At 39.9% G+C, this 13,379-nt stretch overlaps 1 protein-coding gene across 2 annotated transcripts in view; it reads right to left on the bottom strand.

Annotated features, from left to right (window-relative positions):
• LOC126363070 (choline transporter-like protein 4) overlaps positions 1-13,379 on the bottom strand; it is a 243,910-nt gene that overhangs the window by 190,827 nt on the left and 39,704 nt on the right. For both annotated transcript variants that reach the window (XM_050007935.1, XM_050007936.1), the window contains exons 2-3: positions 4,707-4,829; positions 2,569-2,738 (exon numbers count right to left, since the gene is read on the bottom strand). In XM_050007935.1, coding sequence (XP_049863892.1) covers positions 2,569-2,738; positions 4,707-4,829 — 293 coding nt within the window. The remainder of the gene's footprint in view (positions 1-2,568; positions 2,739-4,706; positions 4,830-13,379) is intronic.

The raw sequence follows: 13,379 nt of genomic DNA, 5'->3' as shown, positions 1-13,379 counted from the left end.
TTCCTTTACTGCTTGCTCAATATACAGATTGAATAACATCGGGGAGAGGCTACAACCCTGTCTCACTCCCTTCCCAACCACTGCTTCCCTTTCTTGCCCCTCGACTCTTATAACTGCCATCTGGTTTCTGTACAAATTGTAAATAGCCTTACGCTCCCTGTATTTTACCCCTGTCACCTTTAGAATTTGAAAGAGAGTATTCCAGTCAACATTGTCAAAAGCTTTCTCTAAGTCTACAAATGCTAGAAATGTAGGTTTGCCTTTTCTTAATCTTTCTTCTAAGATAAGTCGTAAGGTTAGTATTGCCTCACGTGTTCCAACATTTCTTCAGAATCCAAACTGATCTTCCGCAAGGTCCACTTCTACCAGTTTTTCCATTCATCTGTAAAGAATTCGTGTTAGTATTTTGCAGCTGTGACTTATTAAACTGATAGTTCGGTAATTTTCACATCTGTCAACACCTACTTTCTTTGGGATTGGAATTATTATATTCTTCTTGAAGTCTGAGGGTATTTCGCCTGTCTCATAAATCTTGCTCACCAGATGGTAGAGTTTTGTCATGACTGGCTCTTCCATTTCCAGTACATCGCCCTTGTATAAAACTTCTATATACTCCTTCCACCTTTCCGCCTTCCCTTCTTTGCTTAGAACTGGGTTTCCATCTGAGCTCTTGATATTCATACAAGTGGCTCTCTTTTCTCCAAAGGTCTTTTTAATTTTCCTGTAGGCAGTATCTATCTTACCCCTAGTGAGATAAGCCTCTACATCCTTACATTTGTCCTCTAGCCATCCCTGCTTAGCCATTTTGCACTGCCTGTCGCTCTCATTTTTGAGATGTTTGTATTCCTTTTTGCCTGCTTCATTTATTGCATTTTTATATTTTCTCCTCTCATCAATTAAATTCAGTATTTCTTCTGTTACCCACGGATTTCTATTAGCCCTCGTCTTTTTACCTACTTTATCTTCTGCTGCCTTCACTACTTCATCCCTCAGAGCTACCCATTCTTCTTCTACTGTATTTCTTTCCTCCATTCCTGTCAATTGTTCCCTTATGCTCTCCCTGAAACTCTCTACAACCTCTGGTTCTTTCAGTTTATCCAGGTCCCATCTCCTTAAATTAGCACCTTTTTGTAGTTTCTTCAGTTTTAATCTACAGTTCATAACCAATAGATTGTGGTCAGAGTCCACATCTGCCCCTGGAAATGTCTTACAATTTAAAACCTGATTCCTAAATCTCTGTCTTACCATTATATAATCTATCTGACCCCCTTTAGTATCTCCAGGATTCTTCCATGTATACAACCTTCTTTTATCATTCTTGAACCAAGTATTAGCTATGATTAAGTTATGCTCTGTGCAAAATTCTACCAGACGGCTTCCTCTTTCATTTCTTCCCCCCAATCCATATTCACCTACTATGTTTCCTTCTCTCCCTTTTCCTACTGACGAATTCCAGTCACCCATGACTATTAAATTTTTGTCTCCCTTCACTACCTGAATAATTTCTTTTATCTCATCATAGATTTCCTCAATTTCTTCATCATCTGCAGAGCTAGTTGGCATATAAACTTGTATTACTGTAGTAGGCGTGGGCTTTGTGTCTATCTTGGCCACAATAATGCATTCACTATGCTGTTTGTAGTAGCGGTTTTGTAAGTAAGAAGGTGAAATATGAATCCTGAAGTTGCTTGGTTATTAATGTTTAATGTTTCTTTTGTATGGATCTGTAAATACCATTTGTCTCATCCAGGACTTCTACAATATTTTGGTTTGGTAGACAGGCCTCTAAAAGGTGTGAGGCCCACAGGTAAGTGTCCACTATGCCCGTGAGATAATCTAACACCATTTTCAGTGGCTATACCAAAAGTTCTTATTCCAGGCCTAGCTCTTGTAAGTAGTAAAACCAGTAAAGAAACAAAAAAGTGCAGCACTAAAGTATTCAGACAAAAGCTGTTAAATGTTTGCTTTCCCTCTGAAGAACACAAAACATGCATGATGAAAATGCATTGCTCTAATCAAATACAGGGGGGCACTGCTATGAGTACTCCCAAAGACAGTGCGTGGGTGAGCCAGGTTTTTTGTGGTCAAATCACTTTATAGGAAAACTTATGCCGGCACAAATTTACACTGAAAAATTCTTGGATGTGAATCTAGTCCTGTAAATACACACACCCACCTAAAACAAATTTAAATATAGCTCACAGGAAAAGTTTTCAAAGACCACTTCTACTCAGAAGCAATCACTGTAGCCTACATTGTTAGGATTTTAATGCAATTACCTTTATTTATGTTTTTGGAGTATTTGCTCACACAACATTATTGTTTTAAGTCTTGCAAGTATAAAATCTAATAAGAGATAAGTGGAAACCCATTAAGCTACCATCAGAAATATCTAACTTAAAATCAATGATTCTTCACTCTGCACTGTGCAGAATCACAAGAGTGATGTTTTTTCATGAAATGCCAATGTGGTACTTTGATAACCAAACATATGCTGTTTACCTCTTATTTTTACACTGTTTAGTCTACTCCAAATAATATCTGGTATTATATAAATCTGCATGTTACCTTTGTTGTTGGGCAGTCAGTGGCCAAAAGAGGGGATGTATTTAACACACAGTTTGTCAGCTCAAAGTACATTAGGTACGGTTTATTCTTGACACCCTCATCCAGTCCACATCTCTGTCCTGATGAATCCTTTGGATGTAGCAATGCTGTTGGATCTCCATTTACAAATGCTGGCAAGAAGCAAAGAAGTTGTAAAGAAAAGTGCTTGTCAAAGTTGGGAACAACTCATTATACAGGGTGATCCATTATTGTATCCCTATTTTTATTTCACTGCTTTTCTATAATAAACAATGTTAACTCAATCACTCTATCATTATAGTATGCCCTATTCTATGCTATATATGTAAACATCGTGTGACTAGGGCCCCCACTGGGTGGACCATTTCGCCGGGTGCAATTCTTTCGATTTGATGCCACTACGGCGACTTGCACATTGATGGGGATGAAATGATGATGATTAGGACAACAAAACACCCAGTCCCTGAGTGGAGAAAATCTCCGAACCAGCCAGGAATCGAACCTGGGCCCTTAGGATTGACATTCTGTCGCACTGACCACTCAGCCACCAGGAGCAGGTTGTATGCTATTATGTAATTATATTATGAAAAGGATAGATCCTACTCACTGTATACCTGAGATGCTGAGTTGTAGAGAAGCGCAACAAAAAGACAACTCCCATTACTGGGCTCCTAGTAATGATAGTCCTGGAGCTATGATTGAAAAATTGTTACATATTTGTTGTTTGTTGCAGCTTTAACCACAAATTAAGTGAAGATGGTGCACAGAGACAACACATTTCTGACTGTATTTGAATTGCAGCTAGGATAGAGGTATGGCAGACACTTGCATGGTGCATAGTGCAACTATGGTGGGGATGGGGGAGCGGAAGATACAAAAGTCTTGATGTGAAAACACTAAAGAGATTAGGTGCAAATTTGTTGTGTACAGATTCGGTTACTCAGAAAAGGGGGGGCTGAACCACCAAATAGAGTTGACAGGACTAAAGACAAAGTCCCTGAGACAATATCAAAGGGAAACTGGTTTATCATATGGTTCAGTCCAACAGAAAATGAAGGAGATCGACTGGAGACCATGGAAACCACACTTTGTCCAAGCATTATCAGTGGCAGACTGTGATGTTAGGATAGAATTTGCTGAATCCAGATTACAATAGATGGAAGAAGAACCAGATATCCTGAGTAACATTTTGTGGTCAGAAAAAGTTTTGTACCATATGGGTGAGTTCATAAATCACTATAAATGTCATTACTGGGGTTCTAGTAATGATAGTCCTGGACTTATGATTGAAAAATTGCACTCATGTTCTTCATTGACCAAGTGGTGTGGTATTATTATCACGATATTATTATCAGTCCTTACATTTTTCATGAAACAACGAATGTGCAGACATATGTACATATGCTACATACTTTTGTTCATCCCTTGTTTTAACCTGTGATGGTTCAGATTCAGATTCTTTATTAGTCATTCAGCATTATTACATGCAATAGACTTCATCAGTTCACTATGGTACGGACAATGTGCACTTTATGCACAATGGAGCTACTCCCAATCTTGCGTTGATTTCGCGAGAATGGCTTGACAATACTTTTCCGTTCTTCTCAGGATATTTGAAGGAAAAAGTGCATGCCAGAATACTGCATGACTCGAACACTTTAGAAGCAATCATTAGGTAAGAGTGTGCATGGGTACCAAACAATATTTTCCGATAGTCTGTCAGGAGCGTTGCACTCCAACTGAAACAATGTATTACTAACACTGGTGCCTATGTGGAAATATGAAATAGCAAGGACCATAGTACATAACATAATTGAAAGCAACCATCTAACAGTGAATAATAGTTTTAAAAAAAAGACTTATTAATGGATCAACGTGTACATTAAAACAGTTTTGACAGCATGATACAGTTCTGATTCATGGCTTTCACATTTAACTTTAAATGTACACAAATTCATGAGATGCTTTTGGGAATATAAGATGCTTGAAATGAGTATGTATTTTAGCATTTCCACAGTAAAATTCTGAATGGGAACATGAACACAGTCACCAGAAAACTTTTAGAGTATAAAGTTATTAAAGTGTACTATAAATAAATACTGCTATTGGTACAGACTTACCCACACATCCAATGGCTATCCATGCAGCGATGAATACTACCCATAACAAAAGACATATAACATCGGTGCAAGAACGATGATGTAGTGGTCCTCTGAAATCTGGGTCATGCCCAAATTTCTTACCTGTGAACATATTTAATTTTGATGAGATAACATCAAATCTAAAAATACAACAACAACAGAGAATTGGAACAATCTTTGACAATACTCATGTGGTAGTTCAGTTCTCATCTCTTTGCAAACAAACAATTTGAAATGAAGATGATATTAATGCACGAATAATAAAATATGGATATGAAATTTTAGGTGGAACAAAGTTCAATTACATGGAATAAATTCAGATTAACTGTAGTCATTGAGAGTACAGAAATTAGGACAGTATGGATGATTCAGAACTGTTTGTCTCCCATGGGTATGACAGAATTCCTGGAAATCTTAACTACCAGCATTCTGAGAAAAACACCTGAGGTCTCATGAAAATATACTTAAGAAAATTTAAAGAATTTTTTCTTAAGACAGCTTCTATGACTACTCTCTAACCTACTTGTCACTCCTGTAGAATATGTGAAGGCAATATAAGACTAAAAATATCATGCCACATCTTGACATATCGTATCTACAACTGGAACAAGGCAACACTCATCAAAAACCATATTGTACAACACTGTTTGTGCAATTTGACCACATCTTCACAGAAAATATATTTTCAAATGGTATTTGTTATACAAGGAGTAGCAAAAAGAATCATCTGATTTAAACAAATTGTAACTATTGTGTTATCTGAGATGAAGAATAAACAGCAAACTCTCAAGTTTTACGTGGTTCATGCTAGGTAGCAGCAGGGCGCGTCCACTTCAGTTCTATTAAATATGGTGTCAGGACAAAAGAAAGTGTTTTGGGACAACAGGAAGCATTTTGTATTCTACGTTTTGCACAGTGTGGGTCAGTACTAACTGTTCGGCATGACTTTTGTTCTAGGTATGGTGAATATCGTCCCACAGCACAGAGCATTTTATGATGGCATGAACAATTCTGAAAAACAAGTTGTTTGTGTAAAGGCAACTAGCTGGGCCATCCCTGAGCATCTGACACAGACGTCAAATGCATCCACTATTGTTTCACAAGGAGTCCACAGAAATCCATTCACCATACAGCTCGACATGTCCCCGATGTCCATCTGTTGTGCATTGTGTCAACGTTTACATATGAAACCATACAATATTTATCTACTGCGAGCTCTACATCAAGGTGACAAACAACAATGTGTGGAGTTCTGTAATTTCATTCTTGGCAAGATGGAGTATGACAGCTTTCTTCCATGCTTAGGGTTTAATGGCGAGGTAACATTCCAATTAAATGGGAAGATAAACCATCACAATGTGAGGATATGGGGTACAGAACAATCATATGAAGTTGGACAACATGAGAGGGACCCTCCAAAACAATTACTGAACAATGGATCGGTAGCAGTGGACCAAATGATTCAGTCTACATTACTGGGCTCCAAGGCCACCTGACCTGACTGTATGTGATCGTTTCTTGTGGGGGTTTATAAAAGACTCCATTTATGTACCTTCATTACCAACGAAAATGAATGAACTGAGACATTGCATAACAACAGCTGTCAAAGCTGTAACAAAAGACAGGCTCGCTGCAGTGTGGGAATATTTTGAATGCCATGCACCTCAAGAGGGGGAGGGGGGGTGGACCTCTTTGAGTTTTGATAGCACTTCCAATCACACTTCAACATCATCGATCACCAACTCTTCCCAATGAAAGATATATACAGACGCTTTCATTGGTGACTCTGGAGTCCAATGCAAGAACCCACTTGGCACCCTTGGGTGAAACAAGCATTATACCACCATGAAAGAGGGGTTCATCAGAGGTGCTTGACTGTATGTTCATTTCAAACTAAGTTGTTGAGCCATGGAAGTTAAGACCATCCATGATGAGTTTCCTCCATCTGCTGTGTTCTTTGGTTAGCTCCTCCCTTTTGTTACAGTCAGTATAAAATGCTTACATCTCACACTTGATGCAGCCTGTAAAGTGCAGTGTGGGTCTTCTCTTCAGTCTCTTGGCATGTTATATTTCACAAAGTAGTGTGCATCAGGGAGTATGGGACTGATCTACACATTGTAGCCCACAGGCAGCATTTCTTGAGAATGGCAGTGCTACTTGGCAGAACTGCAGTATTCAGGACCATCTCATTTGTCACATGATCCCTCCATGTTATGCCTAGCACATTTTGTAGCCACTGTAGATGAAAGGTGTTGTGGTCACGTCCTTGTTTAGCATATGCTGTTTAGGTCTCAGCACCAAACAAGAGGGTGCTCAATGCACATGCATGATAAATAAATATTTTGGTGTTCTCAATAGTTATCTTTAACTCTCATTAATTCTATGATTGACACATACCATTTGTGAATTAATCACAGTGTTTCTAGTTACTTCTTTAACGTCACTAACCCTCATCATTCACACAACACACTATCATATCACTGCTGATAAACCCTAACAAATGTGAGTGGAACTCACAAATTGTTAAATATGCCCTTTCCAAAGATCCAAGGTGTGGAATCATTCACCACATTCTGATGTGTGCAGGAAATGGTTTTAAAGGTGAACTTCCTTACTGTTATCTGTCCACCATGAATTTTAATACCACTTCTGAATCTTTCTTTGAATTCCTTCATTGATTCTTTGATACGTAGGTTGAACAGTAAACGACAAAGACTCCAACTCTGCCTTATGCCCCTTTTTTATCTGAGTAAATATATCTTAGCCTTCCAGTCTTGTTGTGCCCTCTTGGGTCTTGTACATATTTAATATTACCTGTCCTTCCCTACAGCTTATACCTATCTTTCTGGGTATTTCAAATTTTATGTTGTGAAATGCTTTCTCTAGACAACCAAGTTCTATGAAAAGATTTTATTTTTCTTAACTCTTCCTGCTATCATTAAGTGCACCATGAAAACTATTTCTGGTGTCTTTACTTTTCTGAAGGCCAAACTTACTGTCACCTGACACTTCCTTGATTTTTTTCTGTTCTTCTGTACATCATTCTTGTCAGCAGGTGGAATGCATAAGCTGTTCATCTGATAGTGCAGTAGTTGTTGCATTTATGTGCCTTTGTTGTCTTCGGTACTGTGTGGTGGGTCTAAGTTATGGTTCCAGTATCATACTTATTACATGGTAACTTGAGTAATCATTTTGTTTCCACTTCCCCGATGAATTTAGAAACTCTGATGGAATGTTATCTATCCTAGTTGCCTAGTTTGAACACAACTTGTGTAAGGGCTGTTAAACTATAATTCTAATATTACATCTCCTTTGTTTTCCAAATACCTGTTTCTTCTTCAATAACAGAAATGGAATACTGACTCTCAATGTAGGCGACATTTGAATTTCTCCACCTCAAGCATCAATAGTAGAGAGTGGTGGGGATAATTTCAATGATGCTAATTGCAGAGCATGAACACGACAGAGGAAAGTGCATTCAACATTACTGAAACTGCAAAGAAAGATAATAATGAGTCTTATAAAATTGATAGGAATTGTTTGGATTTTGATTATAACTTATGAAACAATCTCTGTTAATTTGAAGAATAAATACTAGATACATTACTGTCAACTTATGTGAAAAATATTGTGAATGAAATCCAAGTTTCTGAGTACTGCACATGTTAAGAATCATGGATGACTTTGGTCAGCTAATTAGGTCTAAGATTCCTGAAGAACAGACAGTTCCTCTCCAGTTATTTTTTGAAGGAGTTTGCATAATCAGAGCAAATTTATCTGAAACCATAACCAAAAATAAAATAAAATAAATAAAAATAATTCATTAGCTACGACTGGTTATCTGTAGCAATTGGTCATATTTAAAGTTTTGGTGACTGAGACTGCAAATAAAGATATTTTGTAATAGTTAACACTTTCTGATGCTCTGCCATCAAACGCCTGATCCACACTAATTTTATAATCAGTTATTTGTGTAAATCTAGTGGTGATAACTGTAAAAAGATGGTACTATTTGACTTTTATGGAAAAGTGCAGGAAATTATTATAACTTAGTTCAAGATGTGAATCAAGCACACTTGTGAGCAATTGAATTAAGACACATCTACTTCGTCATACTGACCATAACATATAGTGTCATAGACTCGACACACTGAAAGTGCTGCTAAGTGCTGATCCAAAAATCAGCCAACTACTGCCACACCTCTCTTAGATGGTCCGTCAAGCACCCGACGCTCACTTCTTTGCTCAATGGCTCGCGGATACACCCAATAAAAGGCAAACATGTCTGCAAGGGGTGACTGGGGGTGGGGCAGAAGGGTCTCTTGCCCCTCCTGAATTATGAGGTACAGAATTTTTATTCACTGCAGAGTTCTCGCAGATTCGGCACTGCCAAGTGCAACAAGAAGTACTGTGGCTTTGGCCATCACCTTATAACTTATGCTTTTTTGGTTGTCTAGCTACTCACAGGATGTAGAGTTGTTCCGTTGGTGTGGCGGCCATTTCTGCACTGTTCAGCAGTCAAGCCACACACGAACCTTTATAGAAGAGTTGAAGTACAGTACACTATCTTTCCTCTGTTATTTTCATGTATTCTTCCTACTGAGAAGCACAAAGAGGACCAATAAAATACACTGTTGCTCATATACTGTCACCAGTTCCTGCTCAGACACTGTTACCAATTCCCAGACACCCTTCTCCATGGCTGTAGCTAGGTGGCTGACATCCATCCCCAATCTCCACAATGACATCCTTTCCCCCTGCTGAACAACTCTACCACAACTATAGTTAACCTGTTTCCCATACACAAACAAGAACTGTGACAGTCTGCTGAGACTGCCTTCACACTTACATGACATAGCAACTGCAGCAGAGAAGAGGAAAATACATCTGAACTTTCGAGGTTGGAAAGATGTCCTCTCCGGAAACAGGTATCTTCTTAATTTCTATGGGATACAAAAGAGTGAACAAGCAGTCAAAGTCTTACAAATTCTGTTCCCTGGGCAATATGTCTGCACAACAAAGTATCAAACTGCAGAGATAGTTCCATTTAGATTCACCTCTAGACTGTTGACAGTCTGTTCTAGTGGGCAGTTTAATTGATGTTTTGAGTGCTTTCTATACATGCACAGTCAAATGGTGAAACTGGATCTCAGTATATGCAAAAAACTAAAAAAAAGTAACTTTTATAACACATTTTTTTAGAATATATTACTCCATACAATATTACAAAATAGTAAACATGAAAATAATGCAAATAATGTGACACATCAGCTACTATTAATAGATGTGCAGTTTTGTTAATAAATGAAGTTCGGCTTTGCAGTTGAATAAGCATTGTGTTAAAGTTTATTTCCTATTTCATTGTCTTTGGAGAGTTTTACTCAAAAGAATTCTATGGTGGTTGTTTTTTTAATGATAAGCAACAGAAATTTCTAAATCATTAATACACTCATTTTAGATAGCATTACTGATATATGAATAAAAATATCTTTGTGATTATTTTCAACTTTATTTCCTACCTTGTTCAATACAGATTTAATCATATGATGATATAATTTCAGAACTATAACAAAAAAGGCTTTGATTATCATATTGAAATACAATGGGAACTGTTACATTGTAGAGATGTTCATTGCATGACAGGCATTAAAGGATTAAATTTCACGCCATTCAGAACTGATGTCTATCCTCAGCTTCAGTAAAAGGTGTGACCCCACAATCTTTCATACACTATTGCATTAACTATGGAATGGAAGCAAACAGCCCCCAAATGTCATCTTGACAAATTTCTTGCCATGTCTAAAACCTACAAGATCTGTTCAAGAAGTTGAAATGTTCTTTCTGCATTTAAAAATAATGGAAGTCTTTTTTCAGTGGAGAAGTGTTGGGGAACATTCATGCCCTTCAGTGGATATGTGTTGGGAAACATTCATGCACAGTCATGAATTTTTCTCTGCCAGCAGAAAGCATCATCCACTGGAAATTTGTTACAAGTAAGGATATGTAGTTAGCACTCCTTGGATTTCAGTAAGCTATAAAATGGCAGAAAAAAACTGAGCAATGATATTAAATCAATTTTTTTTCAAAAGCTTTGTGACAGTAAAGTGGAAATCATTGACAAGGTTTAATGGCTTTTGGGGATGGTACCACAAATAATGCATGGATAATGGAGTGGTCACCCGTAGTAGACAGTGGAATTCAATCACACAGAAAGTCACAAGAGCATGCAATATAGACTGTACAATGTTAGAGGAGATGCATATGCAATGTAACTACTTGCTCACTGCTCACCAGCACTATCAGAAATTTTCCACCATGATACACAGCTTTTTACAAACCATACTGTGTTGCAGGTGTAGAAACAGCATGGTATGAGCGAGTCTTAATACTTCGCAATAAGCATCTAAGAATGGACTTGGTACCATGTCCTGCACTATTTGAGATAGAAAGTCTGTAGCCATGTGATGTTCCACTGTGGCTGAATGAGAGACTGAGCTCCAGTGTTGTTGCCTTGAAGAGAAGAGCAATGTTAGGTCAAAAGAAGCTGAGCTATGTGTGACGTTATTGTCTTGGTCCCTTTAGGCAGAATCTGTAGTAGGCGGGTGTCCAGTTGCATGACAGAACTGAGCAGTTTTGGTGGAAGCACACAAAGGTGCAACAAGAAGAAACCTTACTGCATCAACAGACACCCGTAGTGAGCTAGGCATGTGCAGAACAAGGTCTTACTGTCAAACTAATGCATGGTGAATGGCCATCACACAATACCTCCCCTCTGTATGACTGGAACTCGGAGGGGAGCACGGTTGGGGGAGCCAAGCAGGGTTGTTCAGCGTAACAGGATAAAGGGAAAGCTGCTGGTGTGCAGCCTGTGTCCAAAGCTGTGTGTGCTGTGAGGAGGTACTGGGATAGATTGTCAGTGCGGACAGCTGGGTGGCCAAGTTTGAAAGAAGAAAACGCCTGTGTGCTGGGCCTGCTAATGGTTCTGGCATGTGGATGAGTGCCGGCATGTTGAGGCGAGGCATGGCACTTTGAATGCATCAACTAACGCTGCCATGAGAGTGGTGAAGGTGTCAGGGGTAGAGGGGTGGCATCAGGAGTGTAATTCACTGTTTGTGGCAGTAGAGTTGAAATCACTGTGTCGGGCATAGACTGCAGGAGAGAGAGAGCAGGAGGGGTTTGGGGTAGGGGCATGAATGTCCCAAATGTTGGGATGCTTGCACTTGTGTTGTTGGTAGTCAGTGGTTGAGGCCAGCATTGGGGGGGGGGGGGGGTTTGGCGAGTTTCAAGTTGTGTCCTAGGTTTGGTAGGCCAGCTTTCAGGGGGTAGGGTTGTGGGTCAGCAGCAGGGGTAATTTGAGTGATGTTGTCAGCAGCATCAGTGTCACTGGCGGGCATCTGCAGGGTGTATACAAAGTGGTGGGTGGGCTGAGTGGTGTGATATCGAGCAGCATATAGCCAGGCTTCAGTCTATTGTCAAGATGCTTTGTACATTTATTGTGAAGGTGTAGGAAGTAGTGGTGGTGAGCACTGATGCACAGTGTGACACAGGTGATGAGGTGAAGTCACCATGAAGGAATGCCCTGTGTTTGCCATGGCATGAAGGGGGGGGGGGGGGGGGATGTACATGGTCCACGCAGTCCTGCAAGCTACAATGAACTCAGGCATGATGTCTTCTGCAGGCAGGTCAGTGGGCTCTGGGAAATCACCTGGTATAGTGAACTGCTGGCCACAGACAAGGTCAGTGGCTGATGTCTCTAAGTCAGCCTTGTGAGCAACACTGAGGCTGAGAAGTACCAAATTCAGGGTAGTGGTCCACCTGCTGTTATGGCAGGTGAGGCAACCTTCATGGTATTGAAGGCAAATCTGTTCTACCATGCCTCTGGTGACTGGGTCGTTGCCCAATGTATAGTACAGGCTAGCCTGCAGAGGTCCATCAGCAAGCAAAAGAAGGAATATGTAAATTTACTCCCACAGTGTTTTGTGACAGAGTATGGGCAGCCTAAGCTGGCAGTCTACATAGAGATGAAGCTGGAGGCTACTGTGATGGGAGTGATGTGGGATAGTGATGCTGTCTCAGGCCAATGAGTGAACCTGCCCAACTTGGTGAGGAGGTAGCGGCAGCACCCAGAGGATAGTAGAGGCCCAAAAATGTCCTTGTGATCATGGGTGAAACGTTGCCTCATGTTTCGAAAGGTGGTTATGGTGTCATGTAAGTGGTGGCCTACCTTAGCACACTACAGGTTTGGAAGATGTGGGCCTATGTATTTTGAGTCCTTCTGAGTAACTGACCACACCAAATGATGCATCACCAGAAGCACACACACCAGGTTGTGCCAGGTTGTCTAACCAGTCGAATGCGGTCTCATGGAAGGGAATGGAAAGAAATGGGTTGGTTGGTTTGGGGGATTCAAGGGACCAGACTGCAGCGGAAAGAAATGGGCATGGGGAGCTGGTAGATAAATTCCACCAGATATTGCTGTCTGAGCTGAGGACCGACTTATGTTGAAGGCGAAGGCCAGGAGCAGCACCCAGGTGAATGAGGGCAAGTTTCAGTTTGAGCTTCTGGGTGATGCTGAATGCCTCAAAGTCCAGGGTTGAAGTGATGGTGCAGGTGTGGCCAAGGCAGTCATTGACACCATTTCAAATTCTGGAA

This window comes from Schistocerca gregaria, chromosome 1 (genome assembly GCF_023897955.1).
Source record: "Schistocerca gregaria isolate iqSchGreg1 chromosome 1, iqSchGreg1.2, whole genome shotgun sequence".
Lineage (NCBI taxonomy): Eukaryota > Metazoa > Arthropoda > Insecta > Orthoptera > Acrididae > Schistocerca > Schistocerca gregaria.
The sequence above is the reverse complement of the archived record's forward strand: the minus strand, read 5'-3'. Positions and strand labels throughout refer to the sequence as shown.